Source organism: Nicotiana sylvestris, chromosome 7 (assembly GCF_000393655.2).
Source record: "Nicotiana sylvestris chromosome 7, ASM39365v2, whole genome shotgun sequence".
Classification (NCBI taxonomy): Eukaryota; Viridiplantae; Streptophyta; class Magnoliopsida; order Solanales; family Solanaceae; genus Nicotiana; species Nicotiana sylvestris.
Genome location: NC_091063.1, coordinates 125,943,673 through 125,967,084, shown reverse-complemented (window position 1 = coordinate 125,967,084; position 23,412 = coordinate 125,943,673). Strand labels below are relative to the sequence as shown.

General features: G+C 40.2%; 1 protein-coding gene across 1 annotated transcript; it reads left to right on the top strand.

Annotated features, from left to right (window-relative positions):
- Window positions 1-5,345: 5,345 nt before the first annotated feature.
- On the top strand, window positions 5,346-12,416 carry LOC104217607 (uncharacterized). The gene is made up of 9 exons (XM_009767900.2): window positions 5,346-5,745; window positions 5,844-5,906; window positions 6,037-6,092; window positions 8,902-8,995; window positions 9,178-9,238; window positions 10,440-10,521; window positions 11,521-11,576; window positions 11,882-11,945; window positions 12,045-12,416. Exons 1-9 carry the CDS (start codon window positions 5,617-5,619, stop codon window positions 12,106-12,108), a joined length of 669 nt encoding a protein of 222 aa, XP_009766202.1. The 5' UTR covers window positions 5,346-5,616; the 3' UTR covers window positions 12,109-12,416.
- Window positions 12,417-23,412: the final 10,996 nt, after the last annotated feature.

Below are 23,412 nucleotides of genomic sequence, written 5' to 3'. Positions count from 1 at the left end.
TTTAGGTAGTGTAGTAAGTCCCCCTTGGTTTTTCTTTTGGCCACGGTTATTTTCCAAGGGTTTTTCTTGAACCGGGTTAGGTAGATTTTCCTTTTGTAGTTAGGACTAAGATGGGTAAAGGCTAGAATGCTACCCTGGATGTACACACCTGCAAACAACTAAAATGAACTTGAGAGTGTGACGTCTAGGCTCAGTTGTGGACTTGTAAATCTATGCCTTAATTTTGCACATCTTGCTTTGCTTGAACGCTCGTATGAGTGTGTTGATAAACTGATTCAGAACGAGTGACATGCTAAGTGTGTGTGAGATTTTACTTGCATTCTGTGCTTGCATGCGATACCTAGAACTTGCCCTGTGTGTTTGCAAAGCGAAATAGAAGTTGTTTGGTTTTAGAGATGATTGAGGCATTTCTTTGTGTAAGACTATATATAATGGTGAATCCATCTGTCTATATTGTCATAGTTAACCCTTTTGAGCCTGAAACATGTTCTTTGATAACCCTATAATGACCTATATCCCTGTGTTTGAATAGCTGATTGTTTGAACCTATACCTCCGAGAAGCACTTGAATCACTAAGGAACATACAAAGTCAAAGTGTGGGGTGGTAGAGAGTTAGCGAAAAAAGGGGAATCAGGAATGAATCATTTGAATAGTGCACTGGCATTTAAAAAAAACAAGAAGCCAATTGCACCTAAAGAAAAGTAGGGGTCACCTGTTAAACAAAAATGTGGAGGAATGATTAGGCTGAGCAGGGAAATTGAGATAAAAAGAAGTGTGTATTAAAAGTGCTTAAGGAGGTTAGTCACTACATCCAAATGTATCCTACCCGGCCCTTAGCCTGCATTACAACCAAATAAAGACCTCTTGATCTTTGACTAAAATAGCTCGATTAGTAGAGTACTACACTATGGCAAGCTTATGGTGTGTCTGTGTGGCATGTGAATGTTCTTTGCTGAGAGTGAGTGAATTCTTTCTATCTTCGGTTCCTTGTGTTTGAATTTTATGCGTGTGGAACTTCTCTCAGACTTTTGATGTGAGGGAATGTGACTCGGGAAGGAAAAGTAAGTCTTCACCTCTGTTAGAGTAACTAGAGTGAGCGCAAGTGTGTCATGGCAGTAGAGTCTGCATCTGGGGTATGACCGGCACATTGCTTAGGTTGTTCCGTCAAAATGGCGGGTGTGACATACTTGAGGTAATGCATCAAACGGTTAGGTTTAGAAGTGTGGTTTAGCTTGCTCGAGGACGAGCAAAGGTTTAAGTGTAGGGTATTAATAATATGTGAATTTAACTATATTCAGGCCCTAAATACTCGCCTTCTTGCATAGTTTTGATAATAAAAGTGATAACAAAATACTCTTATTAGTGTTTTTCATGACTTGCAGGTTATATATGACTAGGGAAGGCTATGGAGTACTTTTGAAGTCAAAAATTGAAGAAAGAGAGGCCATCCGTGAAATATCCCAAGTGAACCACGCAAAAACAGGCTGAAGAATCAGAGAAATGATTCTGCCACGGTTCCACCGCGACCACGGCAGAACTGCGGTGAAGACTGCTCGCGGACAGAAGGAGATTCAGAGGAGCTGTTTGGCCGCGGTTCCACCGCGACCGCGGCAGAACCGCGGCAGGCGCGAGAAAGTACAGGGACTAAAGTGCAAAACACGGGATTTTTAGCCCAAAACCCTATTTTAAACATTAGACTTCTCCAAAAGGAGGTATGTATTGATTTTTAGAGTTTCTTAGGAAGGAAAACCATTGTGAGAGATCACCCAAAACATCTTCCTTCTTTTCTTTGATTTTTATTGCTAGTTTATGATGAATCTTATCTTAGTTTGTTTACCCATAGTTATGAGTAGCTAAATCCTTTGTCTAAGGTTTTGATGGAACCTATTGGGGGATGAACTTCTTGTTTATGTGAATACAAATTGCTAGTTTCAATCTTTATTTGTTCAACTATGTTCTTGTTGTAGTTAATTGACAGGATCCTCAATTAGCTGTGCCTATTTAGTGTGCATAACTCGGGAGAGAGTGCATATTTAGGTTATTGTTGAACAACACTACTCCCAAAGTATAAGAGGGATCTATAACTGCGGGTTTAAAGGCGGGATTAGGGATAACGAAGCCTTGAGTGCAATCTGAAGTGAACTGTGTTAATTAAAGCTAGCTAGTGTATCTCGGGAAAGTGCATTGAGTATATTACTATGATTACTCGGGAGAGATTTGCGGTAAGATGAGCGTTCATGATTGATAGAGGTGTGTTGGTAAATTTGTATGAAGCATAAACAGAAGGGGTTCCATCATTAGGGGAAGTCATTACCTTAGCGTTTTCTCATTATTGTTTACAACCTTAGCATCCTTAATTTGCAGTTGTTTATTTACTTGCAATTTTAGTTATTAAAGACACCATCAACTGTGATTCAACGTTTGGGAAATTGGTTCTCAAGAGTTTAGTGGGTTTAAAGATAGTGATTGATAGGATAACTCTCTATGGATTCGACCCTGGGCTTAATACTCGGGTTATATTTGCAAAGTCCGCAGAGTCCTTTTTAGAGGGCATAGTTGGGTGTGATCGGCCCCCATTTTAAAATCTAATTACAGTATAAATCCCCTAAATTTTAAAGTTAAATTATCAAAATAACCTTCTTAAAAACCTAATTAATCTACTTATTTTTTTAAAAAAACAAAAACTAAAAACCAACGCTTCTAACAAAAAAAGCAACGCTTCATAAACACCTTTTGCACCCTGCTTCTAACGTTTCTCTGGCCAAAAAATAAATACTGCCTACAAATATTTTTCATCGATAGCCATGCAACTGCTTCATATGGGTATGTTATTCTCTTTCTGGTTATGCAAGATTTTCTCCTTTTTCAAGTATTCATTAGTCTCTATTTATATTTATTATTGATAATATAAATATATAACACTATTGTCATAGTGAATCCACTGAATCAGTACTTCTTTTGTTCTCTAAAAGTTTCTGCTGATAACTTTTGTGTTAGTGGTTTAATTTTCGTATACATATTGTCAATATTGAAAACTTCCCCTGGTGTTATGTGTGGGAGTTAGAGCATATATGATGTATATTAGTTATCAGTTGATTCAATATTTTGGGTTTTCATTCTCTTTTATTTCTTTTACAAATAAGTTATAGAATTTATAGTTGAATATTAATGCTACATTTCAACTGCTTTGCTTTGTCTTTTTGTCGTTATTATGTGACAATAAACCTACCTATATAAATTTCTTTGTTAACTATCTTCTCTCGGATCATGCAGTGGTCATGTTACAATAGAAAATAATTCTCTTTGTTTCTTAATAATTGACAAAGTTTGATTTGCTTAAGGTGGAAAATAGTTTTGCCTTTGGTGTGTTACTTGCGCTAGAGGAATATATAATTGCAGAGCGAGTGTCTTGGCACAAAATATTGTGCAGTCTTACAAGAAAGATTGCTGGATAAGGCCAAAAACACCATTTAGTCTTATGCATTAAATATTGATCACTATTAATAATAATCAGAAAAGTAAGTAGGTCTTTTTGTAACTTCATCCATAGATATCAATACAATTGCATTTCTCCTAACTAATAGTCATACCACACAGAATGAAAGCAATCAAAACCTTGATAAGAGCCGCATCGAAGACGGAGATCACTTATTCGCGCAAACATATCTACCACAAAAAGAGTTAGAGAAGGCTACTATACATAGGGCACTGATTTAAGAGATTTTAGTCGAGTGTTTAATTTTGCTATATGTGAAGGATTATTGGGTGTCTATTTCGTATGTATTTGCAATCTATGCTATATATACTAACGAGGTACTAATGATAATGGGTGCTTTATTTCTCTTCTTGTCGCTATTTTAAGAATTTATTTCAGTTGACCGTTTATTTTTTTGCTACTATAAACTTGTAGATGTTGTTGATACATAGCGCAGGGCGCAACTGAAGCGCTAAATTTAGTGAAGAACGGCATAGTTAAAAGGAAGACAAAAATTATACATATAAGCTCTAAAAATAAAGCCAAATAAGAACTGATCAATAGACCCAAAAAAATATTATATTTTTTTATAATTAAGCAAAATACGTATTGTTTAATGTGAGTACATGAGCAATAGATCGTTTTATAGTAAGATGTTTGGCATTATTCTTATAAAGAGACTTGACTCCTATAGTCAGTATCTTATACATGGGAACATTTCTCTGTAATGGAGTTACTGTTTAGTTTAAGTTAGTCGTCTATTTGCAAAGTTTTTTTTTTCTTTTTTCTTTTGAACGAACTTTCAAAGTTTAATTTATGTTTGGAACAAACTTTCTTTTGAAAATTATCATTCTTTTCCTGACATATTTTATCCAATGTTAGTTTGCTTTGTGTTCTTCTAACAGGTTTCTTGAATTTCGCCATCACACTATTGGTAAGACTTCTATTTTTTATTTCTATTTTTTTTTATTAATTAAAATTATTTTCATGCATCAACTAGAAAATATATTTGGACAAGCATCAAAAAACTACTTATTAAGCTACAAAGGTTTTACCTATCGTGGACTTTTATGCTTTTGTTTGAAGATTCAACTGGTGCAAATATAGTCCTTCAGGTAAATGAGACGGATGCTTTTCTACTCATTTATTAGTTAAATTGTTAACAAAAACGGTTGTTGATTGTGCCCTTCATTCGTACTTGTAGGCTACACTTTTAACACAAATGTAGCATCTAGGATTGTTGGTGTTTGTCTATAAGTATTAGGTGAACTACCCTTCATTACATATTTGTAAATACAAAATTAAAATAAGTAAAAAAGAATCAGATGTATCTAATTAAACTTTAATTATTCATCTTCGTAGATTCATACAATATTCAATTATCTTGACCTCAATAAACATGTCAGTATACGACAATCCACATTAATCATTTACAAAAAAAATTGTACTTTGCTCTTCATTTATAATTATTTACTCAAAATATTATTTTAATAATATTGGTATTATTTTATAAAATAGTACTATATCATATGACTCGATATACACGCAGCGCAAGTGCCGAGAAACTAGTATATATATGAAAAGGGAGAACAATGAAAAGCATGAATATCAGAGAAAAGAAGAAACGGATGGTGGATTCTAAAAAAATAGAAAAGTTAAGTTAATGACGAATAATTTAAAAGATATAGTTTTTTATAAGGATATTTTTATCTTAAAAAATACTAATTTTTTTGCTTTTACTTTTTGAAAGAAGTTAAAATTTGTAACTTGAAAAATTATTTTTGATGGTACTCAAAATCACTTCTTTGTTACATTTTAAAAAAAAATATTTTTGGCCTTCTAAAAGCTTGACAATTGATAAATACGATCGCAATTTAAACGGGACTTCTTAATTATAACTCGGAGTTGATAAGAACGACTTATAAATCAAATGCCACGTATTTGATCAAATGAAGGCGCACTTAGCAACAAAAAATTCGAAGCGTTATAACTTTATACATATTAAAACTTTTACAACAGCTGCGGGTATGCGTCGTTCATCTGAATCTTAGCAATTACTCCAAGAATCATAAAATTGGATCCCTGAGTAAAGTAAACTCATCTTGCACTCGTAATCTGGCCGTAGTATTTTACAACAAAAATGGGGATTGACCATGGAGTTGACTCCCTTATTGTAGTATTTCTACTGATGATTTCAATGGTTTCCGCTTGTGTGGCCTACCGCCCCGGTGACATCGTTCCAATGAGCAAAATGGGTCAATACCACTCTGTAAATTACAACCCTTAATTCTCTCATTTTATATCTTCTCTTTACATACATATCATGTAGAGATTTAATTTGTTTTTATGTCTGTTTATTAATTGCAGTCAAGGACTGTTTGGCATGATATGATTGGAAAACACTGTCCCATTTTTGGGGTTAATCGTGAGGTAATTTTCATTTTTACCCTCAAATTTGTTTACTTTATGCTTTATGGGGTTGTTAATATTTGGGATTTTATTGCTGATTTCCTTAGTTAGTGCTTATGGGATGTTTTTGGGGTTGTATTTGTTGGTGTAGGTGTTGATACCGATTCCAAAACCAACTGGTTACACTGGAGCTGATCCGTACAAGATGTGAGCTTCATGAAACACAAATCTTCCCTTTTCTTTTTTGTGTCAATTCGGTCTGCTTATGCCCTAGAAGTTTATTATGGTGATGTGAAACTTCCACATTCATGTTACCATCTGAAATGGTTGGTGTCGGCTCTATGAAACACACGTTGAATCTACCCTTACTAGTATAGCTAGGTTAGGAGCAGTGTCGATAAAGAGATGCGAAGCGAGGGGTCGTGCGCTTCGACTAATGACGTGCAAAGTGTTCCAAACGAGAAGCAATTGCTACTTTGAGTCTCAACATTGAGGCATTATATTTATATCAGTGATATAATTGAATGCTGATGATTATTTTAATTACAATTTGATTGTTATAGTGCTAAATTCATAAATGTTTAGTAGTTTAAATGATCCGTAAATTGTGTGGCTCACCTCTCGCTTTTTGCTTCAAGCCCCATGAACCTTGGCACTAATTGTTTTTTTTTGTTTGTAGAAACACTGACTAAGAGCATGTCTTTTGGGGTTAAAGTACTAGTTTGAGGTGATTGTTTTGTTTTGTACTTTGTTAAGGCTTACGTGTTCTAGATTTATCTAGGAAGTTGTACTTAGCCAAGATAACTCTCTCAGTTGCCAATATTGAATCGAAACCTGGCATACTTGCTCACTTTGGTGACACTTCCTGTTAACTAAGGTCATCATTCTGGTCTAAAAGCTTGACCGTATGGCCTAGTGGTCAATGAAGTGGGTGAGAATCATGAGGTCTCAAGTACAAATCCTAGCGGAGTCAAAAAAATACTAGGTGATTTCTTCCCATCTATCCAAACCTTAGTGGATAGAGTTGCTTGGTATCTGTTGCTGTTGCTGGTGGGAGGTGAACAGGTATCCCCGTGGAATTAGTCGATGTGTGCGCGAGCTGGCCAAACACCCTGGTTATCAAAAAAATAAAATAAGAAGCTTGACCGTCGGTCATTTTCTTACCATGTCTATTCCAGTCCAAGTAGGGGAGTACCATATGTCCCTGTGCGAGATATGATTTCATGCCATAATGCAAATGGATTATGATTTCAAGATGGTGACTTAATATTTGGTAAGAGGTTTTAAAGGGTTAGGGTGTAAAGTTCTCAATTACCTTTCCCCAATAGGATTTCAAATATAGCTGATATTATCCTACTTCAAATAGTATTCTTTGCACACTGCCTTAGGACCCAATAATCTGTGTACCCTTTCTTGATTGTTATATTTACTGATGTGATATGTGATACTCTTGTATTGGCTAGGAATATAGCTACAAAATTTAGCTATTATGTAGCCTAACCCAAGCAACCTTGTCCATTGGTGCTCAACTTGACTAACTTCAATGTAAATTTAGCTCCATGTCTAGCTGCCGTTAATGAGAAGCTAACCGCTTAAAATGTGGACATTCAAGAAGGGTTACTTGATGTAGATAACACGAACAGGTTAAAACTTCTGGCACATGGGCAGTGTTCTCAACTAACTTACATTGCAAATTCTTTATTTGTACATCTCACTTTCTGGAAATGAAGAAATGGACGTCCCAAAAATGAAGAAGCTTTGCAAGAAAGGCTCCCTTTATATAGCAGGAAAAATATCTGGAAGGAAAGAATATGAATTCCAAGAGTTATATGTTACTTCTTGTGCGGTCTCCAACTGCAAACAACAACAACAACCCAGTAAAATCCCACAAGTGGAGAAAACGACATATTTGCTGCATACCACATATTTGCTAAGACAACTCAACAACTATATTGCTTAGGGTATATCATGGAGACATGGATGATAAGCTTTATCTTCAAATATATGTTTCAACTTATACAAGATGGAAAGAAATTTGTTGGATACTTCGCCTGGTATGACAGAAGTAAAATTTGCTGATATCTAGGTGATGTGATGATTAGTTTTTCTGCCAAAGGTTTTGATGGTAATTTAAATGAGGCAATCAAGGTATTGAGAACCTTAACTTAGTATGAACAAATACTATTGCAATAATGAGATGATGCCCTGTATTTTTGCCATAATGAGGGAATCAATGGTGATCATTATCTATGTTGTGCGGACTCTCCAAAATGCTGCCGCACCCGTGTCGGATCCTCCAAAAATACACTACTTTTGAAGGATCCGACACGCATCCAGCGACATTTTTGGAGAGTCCGAGCAACATAGATCATTATACTCCATATATGAGCACCTCTTAGAATTTGGAATGCAAGTTGAAGCTCTTGTCATTGATATACGAGCCAAGAATCCTTTATTAAGCTGAGCATCATAGCTTTCCCACTAAGGACTTCCTTGACATCCTTTTTGTTGGTTTGCCAGAACGAAAGTTTGTGCTGGCTTTAGTGTGAGATGAAATTTGGGCTCCATCTCTTCACATATTCACTCTTGACAATGAACAAATCTGACATCTTTCCTATCTTTACATGGTTTCCTTATTGCTGGGAAGTTAATTCCTTTTTCTAGCTTATCCACACTTTTAACAACCCCCCCCCCCCAATCGTCAGCAATATAAAAAGGAATGATGCTTTTTATAGCTTGAACAGAAGCACGTTTTAGTTATTTGGTATTTTCACTCACTTTTGAAATAGTCAACCAAACTATTAATTTCTTCTCTCAGTGAGTGCGACATCAGTTGCAAATTCGTATTGTCTAACGTTTCTTCTAGTGCTGTCGCTGACTATTTATTTTGTAACATGGTAATATTACATCTGTTTAGTTTCAGCGTCTATCCAGTTGCCTATCCTGATTGTTATTCTGATTGCTAACTAATTCTGGAAATTCGTGAATACTTTATAATATTGTCAGCAATCTGCAGATCATTCCAAGTTGGAAGAGAAAAATATCACGTGCCGTGGCTCTTTGTGATCAATCGGAAAAGTTCTGAGGTTCCAATGATTGATGTGCATTTGGTAAGGCCTGTATTTAAGTAGAAAAGTAGGTCTTACTTCTTAGCTGATATATGTTGTTTCTCGCAATTATCTTGGTGCATGTTCTTTTTGTAAATTTTTCCTTTTATCTTTACCCCTTTAATATATATTTCCATGTTTTGTTTAGTGTTTCATGCAATGAATGAACTTTTCATTTATCACAGAGGTATTCTGGAGGTGATTTGCTTGGCGTTACTGCTAAAGTCATTGATATGCCTCATCACTGTATGTGTTCTTTCCTTTCAAATTCTTTTCTAGCTTGTCAATAGGAAGGTGCAGTGGTGGTGGTGCACTACAATCGACAGGAATTTTAGTAGATACATTCTTTTCTCATCCCAGCACCGCCCCCAAGTGTAACGATGCATACTAAACAAATAGGAAAAGAATTTTTATAATAAAGGAAGAAAAAGACAGACTTCTCTGTTAAGCTTGTCGGAATTTTTTTAATCTAATAGCTTTACTAGTTTATACCACTCTGTTTTGATCCACTGGTTTCTTGACACTTACGTGATACTCTTCTTGTTTATAGTAGTAACACCACGTATACTAATTAATTTTTTTTTTCACGAAATGAAAAAAAGGTTGGTCGTTTAACACTTATAGCCTGTTTGGCCAAGCTTCTTTCTGGCCAAAAGTGCTTTTTTTTTTTTTACCAAAAGCACTTTTGGCCAAGCTTTTGGAAAGAAAAAAAATGCTTTTGAGAAGAAGCAGAAGCAGTTTTGGAGAAGCAGAAAAAAGTAGCTTCTCTCCAAAAGCACTTTTGAGAAAAATACACTTAGAAACAGTTTTTTAAAGCTTGGCCAAACACTAATTGTTGCTCAGAAGTGCTTTTCAAACTAATTAGCCAAACACAAACTGTTTCTCACCAAAAGTACTTATGAGAAAAGCACTTTTGAAAAAAAAGCACTTCTCAAAATAAGCTGATTTTTGCAGCTTGGCCAAACGGGCTATTAGGTACATTGTGTGCGCAACTTAAATTACTCATCTTTTGTTGACGATAAAAATAGACTGTTCTAATCATACACCCAACATAGTGATGTAGGTTGTTTGTCGCACTATTTGGTGGCTCCATCACTGAGCAGAAGTTTTTACCTTCACATTATCTTTAATGCTATCTTTTCACAATTTTTTTCAACCTAGTCATGAACCATTTTTCATAGAATCTTCAGTCAACATAGGTCCAAGAACAAATTAAGTTCTTTTGTCCATACATAAGAGTACTGAAGACTTCTTGAATGGCCTTCATCAAGTTAATTGACTGAAGAAAAGCTTAAGATTCTCACTTTTCACTTCTCCTATTCACTATTATTGGATAAATGGTTTATCACGATGTTCCAGAAAACATGGTGAACGCTTGACATCCGTTTGTCTGCTTTCCAACGAATACTTTTACTGATCTGAAAAGTTCTGATGTATTTATGGACAGATGTTGAACTTCATCCTGATATTGGTAAACAATTTTGGGATCCACAACACTGGCCCAAGCACGTGCTTGCTAGATATACATGGTAACTTCCTCTAAACCTCTAAATTAATCTTTCTAGCAAAGTTTTGATAATATATGTGGCCTGTTCTCTGCAATAAGTTTCAACAGACACTTGATAATGAATGAACTGGAAGATTCAACTTTGTGATCATTCTGAATCACCTGCAACATGAAAAATAGATTCCATTTAGGCACTTACTCTTCCTTCAGAGTCGCTGGCTGGTTGGATTTTCAGCTTGTCATTTTTGGGAATCCTAAGCATGTGATTTTTCATATGTCACGTGAAACATTCTGAATATTGTTTATTAGTCCGTTATTGTCCTAGCTTGGATAGTCAGTGTGTCAACCAGGACAATGGAGGAAGTAAAGGAGGACGGAAAAGTGGTTAATGGATGTTGTGTGAGTGGTTAACGGCATGGTTGCAGTGCAGAGGTGGTGAAACTGAGAGTAAACTGACTTGAGAAACTTGAGAGTATCATATCTTGGGAGCATAATGGGAAATAACAGACTGGTCTGCCGTGATCTTCTTTAAGGATCTTACTGTTAAAGTTGTTCTGCTTGGTGGAACCACAGATTGTCCAGCTTCATTGGAGGTTTTGGTTTATAAGAGCAACTACCTTTCTTTTGGTGGGCTGGCTCTTTAAATTTTTGTTTCGACAAGAGCATAAACCACACAGACTGCAAATGCTCCTACATGTATCGCTGAGCACTATACTGGGTTTTTCCTGCTTTTGCTGCTAAAAGCTTCTCTCTTATCTTCTTCGCTGAAAGATGAAGATGATATAAGCAACTTTAATAGGGAAATGTTTTGGCTTAACCATAAACTTCTTTTAGGCTGATAAATTGATTGCGTCCTTACCTGTATTATTTAATGATTCCTTTGGCGATTCTTCTAGCTCGTTAGTCATCTTATTTGACTTTTTAAATTTGCACTAAACAATTTACCTTTGGACTTACAGTTTTAATTTTTATTTTATTTTTATTATTTCGTTTTCTTATAATATGTTTTCATTAATTTAAGGGAAGAGCAGTCAGAGATAGATGTGGCTTCAGGATTTTACGTTCTCTTCGGGTCAGGTAAACACATGCTTAGCTGAAGTGCTCTACTGACTTTCGCAAGCTTCATCATAATTCCATCTAAATGTAGCACACCATGTATGCTGGTACTGTTGCTAGTATGTTTCCTGATTTAGTAGTGTCATCAGACATCATTCTTTTTTGGGAGCCAAAATTGTAGATAGTAGTAGTTATTCTTTAATGAGATATAGAAGTGTGTCAGTACATAATAAATACTGTTTCTATGTTGAATTATAGTTCATAGAACATCCACATTTTCTTGGTTGTTATTATATTTGATTAATCTATTGCTATGACGCAAGCAGGGGTCATGCTATCCTTCATCCTTGCTGTCTATGTCTTGCAATCATCTCGAGATAAGTTGGAAAAGTATTCCCTTCTTCCTCTTAATATCTGCTGTCTTTCTGTATCCACAATAGTGTTGATTGTTTGATGGAGACATGGCATAAATTTTGCTTTCTTTTGCAGGTTCGTAAGGGAGACTGTTGCTGAGAGCAGCATCCCTGGTGTGGTAGTAGCGAAAATTGAATGATAGAGTTCGACATGTTATTAGAGAAGAAAGATTCTGAATTGAATTAGATGATGGAAGGATGAGATGTACAAGTTCATGACATTTGTGAAATTATAGAAATAGAAAGTGCTGCTTGAGTTCCCAGCTGTATTTGTTTCGCCACAAGCCTTTTGATTTCCAGATTTCTGATACACATTTACTCACCAAAAGGGTGGCAGAAAAGCAATTTTACTTTGTTTTTTCCCTTTTTGAATGCGTTGCCAAGTCTGGAAGTGATGTACTTGCAATTTATGGATATAGTAGACAAATACATGTCGTCTTTAGTAGAATGGAATGAGTGTTCCAAGGAACAGATGAACTTTATCATAACAAGTTTAAAGAGCTCGATTTCAAACTAAAAAATAAAATTGGATCCCGCACTGCTGCTCCTCCTGGTCTCTCAAGGTTACGCAACAATGCCAAGAGTGAAATCCCGATGCTTTATGTCAATACTTGTATATGAGGCCTAAGGTTTTTCGTAAGCAATATTAACATTTAAATATGAATAAATCACTATAACAAGCAGTGTCATTTTTCATATGTACACACAATATTTTCATTTCGGTTATTATCTATATATACATATTTAGTAAACAAATTCGATGAGGCAGTGTCCTGTGATACCACACGGACTAAGGTATATCTGCCCTTTTGTATGGAATGGAAGTAACACAAACCGAAAGAAGAAAAATATAGCTAGGAATATAAATTGAAAGGTGCAACAAAAATCATGTCACATATGAAGATCTCACTGGTTTCCAGAGAGTCAGTGAGTTCATCTCTCTTCTTATTCACTTCCCTCTGTTTTTGTGTGGGTGTGTTTGGTGCTTAGAGCACTTGTAATCTTCTTGTTGGTGGCAATGCGATCATCTTTTGTTGGCCGAGGAGAACGATCAAGCATAAACTAATGATAATAATCAATAATGATGTTTCACAACTGCAAACTTGTTTATCTCCGCTCAACCTTTCTGTTCTAGTTACATATACCAATACGTGGGGCTTTCTTCTTATTTAGTAAATTCAGTTGATATATCTCGCAGTTATATTCTATTTGGGAATGATGAATTTGTTTACCCTAAAATCTGAGTAATAATTAAACTTGTATTGTGGTTTTAAGGATATGTGATTCAATCCAATGCCAATTGATAAACAAGGAATAAAATAGATAAATTAGAGAATAACCACTATGTTAGCCAAATTTCGACCTCGACTTGTGATAGCCTCGAGGTGTGTGTTTTCCGTGAAAATGGTAATAACAATTAAATTTGTAAATGAGACTCTAAAAATACGTCATCTATTTTTATGCTAGTTGTTAGAGTAGTGGATGTTAAATGTGTGAAGTTTAATCGACGAAATACAAGCTAAAACAGGGCAGTAATCAAACCGAGGGGCTTGCTACCCGGGCCTCGGACTGGCCGATGAGGGGCTCGAGGTCAATGCTTGGGCTCGAGTTCGACCCGTCGGGGATAATCAGGAAGGAAATAACAGTTAGGATATAATTAAAGAAGGCTCTTTATGGCCAATATCAAGCAATAAAAGAAGAACAAGTATGAAAGCAATAAATAAAAAGTAGCCTCGGGCGAGTAAGTTAGAGAGAAAAAAGAGAGAGAGAAAATTGTTATTGATCTAGTGTAGAGCAGTTGGAGTAATAGCCGAGCCTTACAAAGTGATGGGGATCCCCTTTATATAGGAGGGGAATCCTGTTATAGTACAAAATGCATTAATTGTAAATAGGGGTGTTCATAAAAATTCGAAAACCCGAACCAAACCGAAAACCAAACCAAACCGACCAAAAAAATCGATAATGGTTTGGTTTGGTTTTGGTTTTAAAATTTAAAAACCGATCAAATTTGGTTTGGTTTTGGTTTTAATTTAAAAAAGCCAAACCAAACCGAATATAGGAGTAGCTATTTTAAATTTATTATTACACCTATATATATGTATACTTCTATACAAAGTTTTAAAAAATTTATAGTAAATATTAATCGTTTGCACTTTTAGTACAGTTCTTTACCTTTACATTCTAGTTTAATTGGTAGTTTTCTTTTGTTAAGTGTAAGAATCTATTTCATGTTAAAAATAATATATTTTAAATTGAGTCCTTAAATTATTTATCACTATTTGATTCAATTATCATCAATATATCTTGGTAAATAATATATTTCTCAAAGGGCAATTGATTTGATACTGTTACGTTGAAAATGTGGTCACCGAAATGTGTGTTTGGTAGTGTATGTCGTATATTTAAGAAAAAACTGACAAATAACCGAAAAAACCGACATAAATCGAATCCAGAAAAAACCGACTTACTTGGTTTGGTTTGGTTCTAATATTTGAAAAACCGACTTAATTGGTTTGGTTTCTTTTTAGAGAAAAACCGATCCAAACCGAACCATGAACACTCCTAACTGTAAAGGCATGGAGACGGGACGGCTGGACGTGACACCTTGAGACAGGCCCCGGATAGGTTAGTTTTGTCAGATTTAGCCGTGTGCTTTGGGAATTCCCTTCCCGCATACTATAGCCGTTAGTACGTAAGGCCCTCCGGGGCCGGTACCCGACGACCCCCGAGGGTGGGTCTCGACCTTGGCTTTGAGCCTCGAAGAGTATGACCGCGAGACGACCTAATGACGGGAAAATCGGGCCCCCAGATTTACCACATACAGATAGTCTCCGCGTTTCTTAGAGTGAAAGCGGTAAGAAACGATAAGAAACGATCCCGAATTTCTGCTTCCTTCGATGTTCTTGCAATCGGCGACGACTGGGAGGTGCCAAGATGCAACACTCGTTGTTCCTGCAGGTTTCCGCATTGATTGCGGTGGTTGGCTGCCTTTTGGCTTCCTTCAATGTGCACACAGTGCTTTTATAAATACTCCCCTTCTTTTTTTTTTCTATACCCCATATCGTGCCCAAAACCCCAAATAAGGTTCGTTCTTCCTTTGATCTTGTTCCTTTTCAGGAACGCAACTCTTTTTCTTCCTTCAGAATCTTCCAAGGATGGCAAAAATTTCCACTTCTACTTCCCAGGATGTTGCGGGTTCATCCTCTTCGCTTTTCTCTCAAGGCGAAGTGGCTACTCCTCTTTGTGCTGAGGAATGCATCCCAGGATCTTTTGCGATGACCTCCAACTTCAAGGTAGGGAGACCTTTCTCGAATCCAGGGCATCGCGAGCCTGTAACTCGGTATATTAGCTCGATAACGGATGTCGGGAGAGTGAGGGCTGACTGTTGCTAGGGGATACCGTGCTTGTGGAGATTCCTTCCCGGGAGGAAGATATTACGGCTCATAAAGTCGGCTGTCTAAGTGTATACACCTACCCATTTACCTCGGGGCCGGTGGGGCCATCCTCGCCCCCGATCGACCCCCTGATTCTCGACTTCTGCCGGAGTTATCAAGTGACTCTGGGCCAAATTCATCCTTCGTTCTAGCGTGTGGTTTATATGAACAGGCATTACTCGAACATGATAGAGGAGATTCCCTTTACCCCTAACCATATAATCCGGATGTATAGTCCCCGTCTTCTCCGTGGGGGCCTAATCAAGCTTCGCTGTGGAGCCCTGAGATCCCTTTTTGCCTGAACCGAGGAGCTCGGGGACGAGGGATGGATAAGCCGATTCGTCCAAGTGAGGATATCTGACCTGATTCCAGTGGAAAAGATGCGTTCCCTAAGAAGTGGAACGCTAGGCGTAAGTAAACGTATTGTTGGATCTTCCTTTGCTTCTTTATGGCGATATTTCTTCAAGCATCTAACTCTGATTCTCTTTTTTCTCAGCCGTAGCGATCTACCCTGGTGCGGTGTTGGATCTCCAGGGTTGGGTCGGCCGCTTACACTCGATTTGCTCATATACCAAACGAGTGTGGCGAGATTTATCCCCAGCTCGGTGGGAAGCCAAAGACCATGGAGAGCCCCGAGCCTTGTTGCATCCACATACTTTCACGTGGATCGCTATTAGTAGCGTTCTTTATCCTTTGTATTTAACCTTTGCATTCATATAGGTCTGGGGGAAGTCCCTTTGACAAGGGAGGCACCACATGTTGGAGGGGACGTCCTGGTGCTCGACGAGAAGAAGAGAAGGCAGGGGAGTCTGCCGATTGGGCCTCCGGAGCTCAAGAGGGTTAAGGCGGAAGATTCCAAGGTTGACCCGGAAGTTCTGACCTCCGAGATGATGGGAAACCTTTGAGCTGAAGGTGAGGGAGAAAGAAGCTTCTCAACGGTTCCCAAAGAGCATATAGATTTGGCCGACCCTCGGACCGTGGGGATGGATGCTCCCGGACCGGAGTCTGATGCCGCTGTAGCCCAGCTTTGTGGTGGCGAGGCAATGGATGGAGTATCGAGCACTACCCATGAGTTAGCAGGTGGCAGGAATTCTTCCCGAGCTGGGACGCCCTTGGTGGGCAGTTCGGAGGGGCCTAGATCTGAGGTCCAGGGTGAACAAGGGACGGAGATTTTGACTGATCCTGTTAACCCTTTGGTTGTTGTTAATTCTCCTCAAGGAGATATCCTACCGTCTCATGAAGTGCAAGATGCCCCGCATGAAGAGCCTTCTGAAGCAGCACTAGTCAAAGGCAGAGATGCACTCGAGAGGTCGCCGACCATTCTCGAGGGAGGTCCCAAGGTTGATGCTTCATTCATTTTCGGCGAGATGGGCAGACTTTGCGAGCGGGTAATTTCTGTTAACCTTGTCCGCCGCTCTGGGCTGTTCCGGTCTTCGTTTTTCTAACTTGTCTTTTTACTACCTTCAGGCTAAAGTGCTTTATAAATAGGCTTTCATCCAGTATCAGGATTAGGTGAGTCGCCGCGAGCATGAGAAAGCCTATCTTACCGAGCAGGTTACTCATCCCCTGTTTTTACTATTATTTGAATCCTTGTGAGATTCTACTACTTTTAACTTCTCGGACTTAATTTGTGCAGTTTGAGAAGGAGAACGCCCTGCTGAGAGGGGAGCTTCGGGCTAGAGATGCTGAAATTTCCGAGCTTAGTCGGTATGTAAACGAAATAGCTTCCGAGAGGGACACCTTCCACGGGAAGGTAACCTTGATCGAGCGTCAGCTCCAGGATGTGAAGGAGGATAGTGACAAGTACAAGGGTATCCATTCTGAACTGATGGCTGCATTGTTTCGGATCAAAGCCGAGGCCGAGGTGCTTGTATCCTCGCACGGGGAGGGAGCTGTTGTCGTAGATTCTCGCGTTGAGAAGGTGTTTGAGGGGGCTAGCCTGAATTTACCTCGAGCTACGGATCGTGCCTGGCTGGTTTCCCGAAAGTAGACCATTGGAGGTGCGTCGGAAGGCAACTCGGGTGGTGCCAAAAATGAGGGTGGATCCCCTGGGAGAGAAGATGCTGTTGAGAAGGGGCAGTTGGGGGACTCGTAGTTGCTAGGGTGCAACCTTTGGGGAGCCATTGACGATGCGGGTTTGGCAATAGATTATGACCTTTGCTGATTTTCCTATCGATTTTCCTATTGATCTTCCTGTTTGTATATAGTACTTTCATACTGGTATATGTATAAAGTGAATCCTGTGGCTTTGTTTCCCCTATTCCCCTCTTTTACCCGGAATTCAACAAGAATTGGCAAGAAACCTTAGATCTGTGATATGGCCCTGTGGCTCGTTAGGCAAGCTCGGGGGCTTTCATGGGTCCGGTCGATGCGACCTTTAATGTAAACTGCTGTTAGATCTCTTATACTTTTGCTCAACTATTTTGGGTTCAGTCTCCGAGTCGGGCTTCGACTCGAGCTTAATCGAACCTCAAGTTTTACATTTGCATGGGCTGGAGATAGTGGCTCTTATGCCTTGGGTCGAAGCGACCTTTTATGTATGTGGCCCTGAGGCTCATGAAGCTGGCGGCGAGGGCTCTTACGCTTTTGCCCTTAGGCATGCATAGTTAACTATTTCGGATCCGGTCTCTGAATTGGGTTATGACTCGAGCTCACTTTGACCCTTAAGCTTTCAAATTATTAAGCTGGCGATAGTGGCTCTTACGCTTTTGGTCGTTGCGATCGTTTTAGTGTGTGGCCCTAAGGCTCGTTTGGCTGGCGATAATGGATATTACACTTTTGCTCTTAGGCGTGTTTAGGCTTTGTTTTCCTCTCGTTAAGGTCTTTTTGAAATGATTTTGCCTGACCCGTCGTCGATTTGGGAAGAACCTCGATTTCAAGTCGTTAGCGGCGGTGTCCGAGCACCTCGAAAGGTTTAGCTCGTAGGCTGAGTAGCTCGAAGCCTTTGCGATTTGGAGCTGACATGGTTGAAGCTCGTTTGCCTGTCGAGGATAGCATGTTTTAACCGGTTCTTTTCGAAGTAGATTCGAAGTAATGGCATATGATTTTGTTAGCGATGGTCGAACATCCCCGAGTCGTGTTAATTTGTTTGGTGCAGCAATTTTGACCATAGTCATATGTGTTTGGCCAGAGCCATTTTTGATCCCGAGTGTGATAGTTTAGGCGTCTATATCGAGCGTATGCCCTTTCGGGAGCCTTACAAATGTGACACATAGCCTAAACTTCGGGATTGAGTTGTATGCCTGTAGTAAGGTCTTACAAAATTTTCATGCCTATTGAGGTCTTACAGTTTTTTCATGCCTATTGAGGTCTTATAGTTTTTTCATGCCTCTTGAGGTCTTATAGTTTTTTCATGCCTATCGAGGTCTTACAGTTTTTTCATGCCAGTTGAGGTCTTGCAATTTTTTGTTGTTATGTAAAATAGATCCGGATAGACCGAGTTTGCCCGCTCGGGGTCTTACGACCTCAAGTTTTTCAGTAAATGGCGATTGACGACAGTCTTCGAGTCATCGAGTTTGCTTAGTCTCGAAGGCCGTTACTCATGAGCTCGGAATTGCCTCGTTGGGGCCTCATGAACATGGAGTTCCGACCCTGAGGTTATGTGGGTGCCAAATTGTTGATGCTAAGTCTTTGAGTATTTCGGGACATACTCAATGGAGGGATCCTTGCCGTGAGCATGCTGAATTTTCTTTGGAGTACGAGATGCTCTTGGCGAAAGATATTCTTTGATTGCTTGGCATAAATACATGTCATTGTGTTGCCGTAAGCCCGGCTTATGCGGACACGATTCATTCGACCGTTTGGCCTGGTACATCATTTCCTATTGGAACCCCGTTTGTCATTTCCCGATACAGGGTTGATTGCGAAGGAAACCTGGTAAGTTTGTTGAGTCCTTCTTAGGTAGCGCGTGGACGTTGCCTTGTTAAAAACCTTGCCGGCAAAAAACCATTTCGGGATAAAAAAACTCAGTCGAAGGAAAAGAGTGCAACGTTTGCTCGAGGATCTTTGCGGGATTTTCTGATCGGGTGCCTTAGCAGTAATACCGTTTAAGCATCGATACATTCTAGTTGCTCAGAAGTTGTTCGCCTTCCATGGTGCCAAGCTTATAGCATCCCTTGCCAACTATCCCGAGGACACGATATGGTCCTTCCCAATTCTGGCCCAGCTTTCCTTCATTAGGGTTTTGGGTGTTGAGAGTAACTTTCCTTAGGACTAAGTCCCCGATCCCAAAATATCGGAGATTTGTTTGTCTATTATAGTATCTTTTGATTTTCTGCTTCTGGGCAGCCATCCGAATCAGCGAGGCTTCCCGCCTTTCATTGAGTAACTCGAGGACCGTTGTCATGGCCTCATTGTTCGAGTCCTCATTAGTGTGCTGGAATCTGGCGCTCGGTTCCCTGACTTCCATCGGTATCAACGCCTCGGCACCGTACACTAGAGAGAAGGGTGTTTCCCCGGTGCTTGATTTTGAAGTTGTTCGATATGCCCATAGCACCTCGGGCAGCGTTTCTCTCCATTTTTCCTTAGCGCTCTCCGGTTTCTTTTTTAAGTTTTGAATGATGGTTTTATTCGTGGATTCGGCCTGGCCGTCTGCACATGGATGGTAAGGCGTTGACAAGATTCTCTTGATTTTGTTATCCTCAAGGAACTGTGTTACCTTGCTCCTGATGAACTGCCTCCCGTTATCGCATGTTATTTCGGATAGGATTCCGAACCGGCATATGATGTGATCCCATATGAAATTGATGACTTTCTTCTCTCTTATTTTCTCGAAGGCCTGTGCTTCCACCCATTTTGAAAAGTAGTCAGTCATAAATAGAATGAATCTAGCCTTACCTGGTGCCATCGGCAAAGGGCCGACGATGTCCATTCCTCATTTCATGAATGGCCATGGTGATAAAACGGAATGTAGTTGCTCGTCGGGTTGGTGGATCATGGGAGAGAATCTCTGGCACTTGTCGCATTTTCGGACGAATTCTCTAGTGTCTTTTCCCATGCTGTCCCAATAGTAGCCCGCTTTGATCACCTTTCGGACCAAGGAATTGGCGCCCGAATGATTTCCACAGGTGCCCTCGTGGATCTCTCGGAGTACATAATCTATGTCACCTGGTCCCAAGCATACCTCCATAGGGCCATCAAAAGTTCTCCTGTATAGAGTCCTATTTTCGTCGAGCGAGAACCGAGCTACTTTGGTTTGCAAGGCCCCCGATTCTTTTGAATCTGTGGGCAGCTTCCCGTCTCTTAGATAAACAATATATTTATTTCTCCAATCCCATGTCAGACTGGTGGAGTTAATCTCCGCGTGGCCTTCCTCGACCATTGATTTAAACAATTGGACAATAGCTCCGGGGAGTAGGTCTTCTTCTTCAGCAGAAGATCCCAGATTCGCGAGGGCATCGGCCTCGCTGTTCTGCTCTCGGGGTACATGGACTAAGGTCCATTCTTTGAAGCGACATAACGCGACTTGGATTTTGTCCAAGTGCCTCTGCATCCTGTCATCTCGAGCTTCGTAGATCCCGTTCACTTGGCTCACTACGAGGAGCGAATCACATTTTGCCTCGACAGTCTCGGCCCCTAAATTTTTGGCCAATCCTAAACCTGCAATTATAGCCTCGCACTCAGCTTCATTGTTAGTCAATTTTGTGGTTTTTATGGATTTTCTGATTATGCCGCCAACGGGTGGCTTTAGGACTATACCAAGCCCGGATCCTCTTATGTTTGTGGCACCGTCTGTGAATAGGGTCCATACCCCAGAGGACGTGCCTGATTTCAATAAAAGTTCCTTCTCTACCTCGGGTACGAGGGATGGCGAGAAATCGGCCACAAAGTCCGCCAGGATTTGGGACTTGATGGTCGTTCGAGGTTGATAATCGATATCATACCCTTCGAGTTCAATGGCCCATTTGGCCAATCAACCCGATAACTCGGGTTTATGCAGTATGCTCCGGAGGGGGTACATTGAACGCAGATATGGTGACACTGAAAATAAGGCTTCAGCTTATGTGAAGCGCTTATCAGCACGAGAGTCAATTTTTCTAGATGGGGATACCGGGTTTCGGCATCCCCCGAGGTTTGAATTATGAAATAAATAGGAAATTGTGTACCTTGCTCTTCTCGAACTAGTACACCGCTTACCACTATTTCAGACACAGCCAGGTACAGGTATAGCGTTTCATCCTCCTTGGGCGTGTGCAGCAAAGGTGGGCTGGTCAGCTATCGTTTCAATTCTTCTAGGGCGTGTTGGCATTCTGGAGTCCATTTGAAGTTGCTCTTTCTTTTGAGTAGGGAGAAGAAATGGTGACTTTTGTCTGATGACCTTGATATGAATCTGCCCAGGGCCGCTATCCGCCCTGTTAGCCGTTGGATGGCTTTTACATTGTTCACCATCGTGATTTCTTTAATGGCATTTATCTTGTCAGGATTGATGTCGATCCCCCTGTTTGAAACCATGAAGCCTAGGAATTTGCCCGAACCCACTCCGAAGGCACACTTCTCGGGGTTGAGCTTCATGTTGTAGCTTCTGAGGTTGTCAAAAGTTTCCTGCAAATGGGTCAAATGGTCCTCTGCGCGCAGGGACTTGACTAGCATATCATCAATATATACCTCCATTGATTTACCTACTTGATGCTCGAACATTTCATTAACTAGGCATTGGTACGTTGCCCCTACGTTTTTTAGCCCGAAGGGCATTACGTTATAGCAATATGTACCATACTTTCTGATGAACGAGGTCTTTTCCCGATCCTCGGGATCCATCTAGATTTGATTATACCCAGAGTAGGCATCGAGAAAGGTGAGGGTCTCATGGCCGGCCATAGTATCGATCAGACGATCGATATTAGGCAATGGGAAGGAATCTTTGGGCCACGCCCTATTTAGGTTTTTATAATCTACGCACATTCTTAGCTTGTTCCCCATTTTGGGCACTACTACTACGTTGGCCAGCCATTCGGGGTACTTTACCTCTCTAATGGATCCAATTTTAAGAAGTTTCGCTACCTCTTCTTTGATGAAGGCATGTTTTACCTCGAAATACGGTCTTCTCTTCTGCTTCACAGGTTTGAATTTGGGATCAACGCTCAGCCTGTGGGAGGTTATTTCAGGAGGGATTCCTATCATATCTAGGTGGGACCAGGCGAAACAGTCAATATTGTTACTAAGAAATTGAATAAACCATGTCCTGAGTTCGGGGGTCAACCCCGTTCCCAGGTATACCTTACGATCCGGTAGGTGCTCGATTAAAATGGTCTGTTCCAGCTCTTTGACTGTCGATTTAGTCGCATCAGATTCTTCGAGGGCGACGAAGGTTTGGGGGGCGAAGAAATCTTCCTCGTCATCCTCGGGGGCCTGTGTATTTCTATCCTCATCCAGGATCGGGCATGTGGGGATCATCACCTCATGGAGGACCGCAAATATTTCTTTCGATGCCCGCTATTCTCCATGTATGGTCATGATGCCATCCCTCGTGGGAAACCTTATCACCTAATGCAAGGTTGAGTGTAACGCCCTCATACTGTATATTCAAGGCCTGCCGAGTATTGCATTGTACCTCATGTCGCCGTCGATGACCTGGAACTCGGTGTTCTGAATCACGTCGGACGTGTCAATTAGGAGGGTGATCTCTCCTTTCGTTACTTTGCCGGTCATGTTGAAGCCGTGGAGGATTCGAGGGACGGGAACGACTTAATTGAGCAGCCCCAGTTGTTCTACTACCTCTGATCTAATTTTGTTGGCCGAGCTGCCTGGATCCACGAGCACACGCTTTATCCTGGTATTGTTCAAAAGAAACGAGATCACCAGCGCATCATTATGCGGTTCTATCATGGCCTCGAGGTCCTCCCCACTGAATATGAGGGTGTCTTAGGCATGCAGTTTCGGGTCGGTCCTTCTTCCATAGTGGACGTTCTTGTTCGTTTGAACATGGGTCCTTAGGGAATGTCGGTTCCCCCAATAATCATATGGACGTCATATCGGAGAACCTTCCCTTCCGCCCGGGTTGAGTTCGGTGGT

Coding starts and splice junctions, on each gene's coding strand:
- LOC104217607 (XM_009767900.2), top strand. CDS start 5,617: ATGGGGATTGACCATGGAGTTGACTCCCTTATTGTAGTATTTCTACTG. Junction 5,907..6,036: donor TTTTTGGGGTTAATCGTGAG/GTAATTTTCATT, acceptor TTGTTGGTGTAG/GTGTTGATACCGATTCCAAA. Junction 6,093..8,901: donor GGAGCTGATCCGTACAAGAT/GTGAGCTTCATG, acceptor AGCAATCTGCAG/ATCATTCCAAGTTGGAAGAG.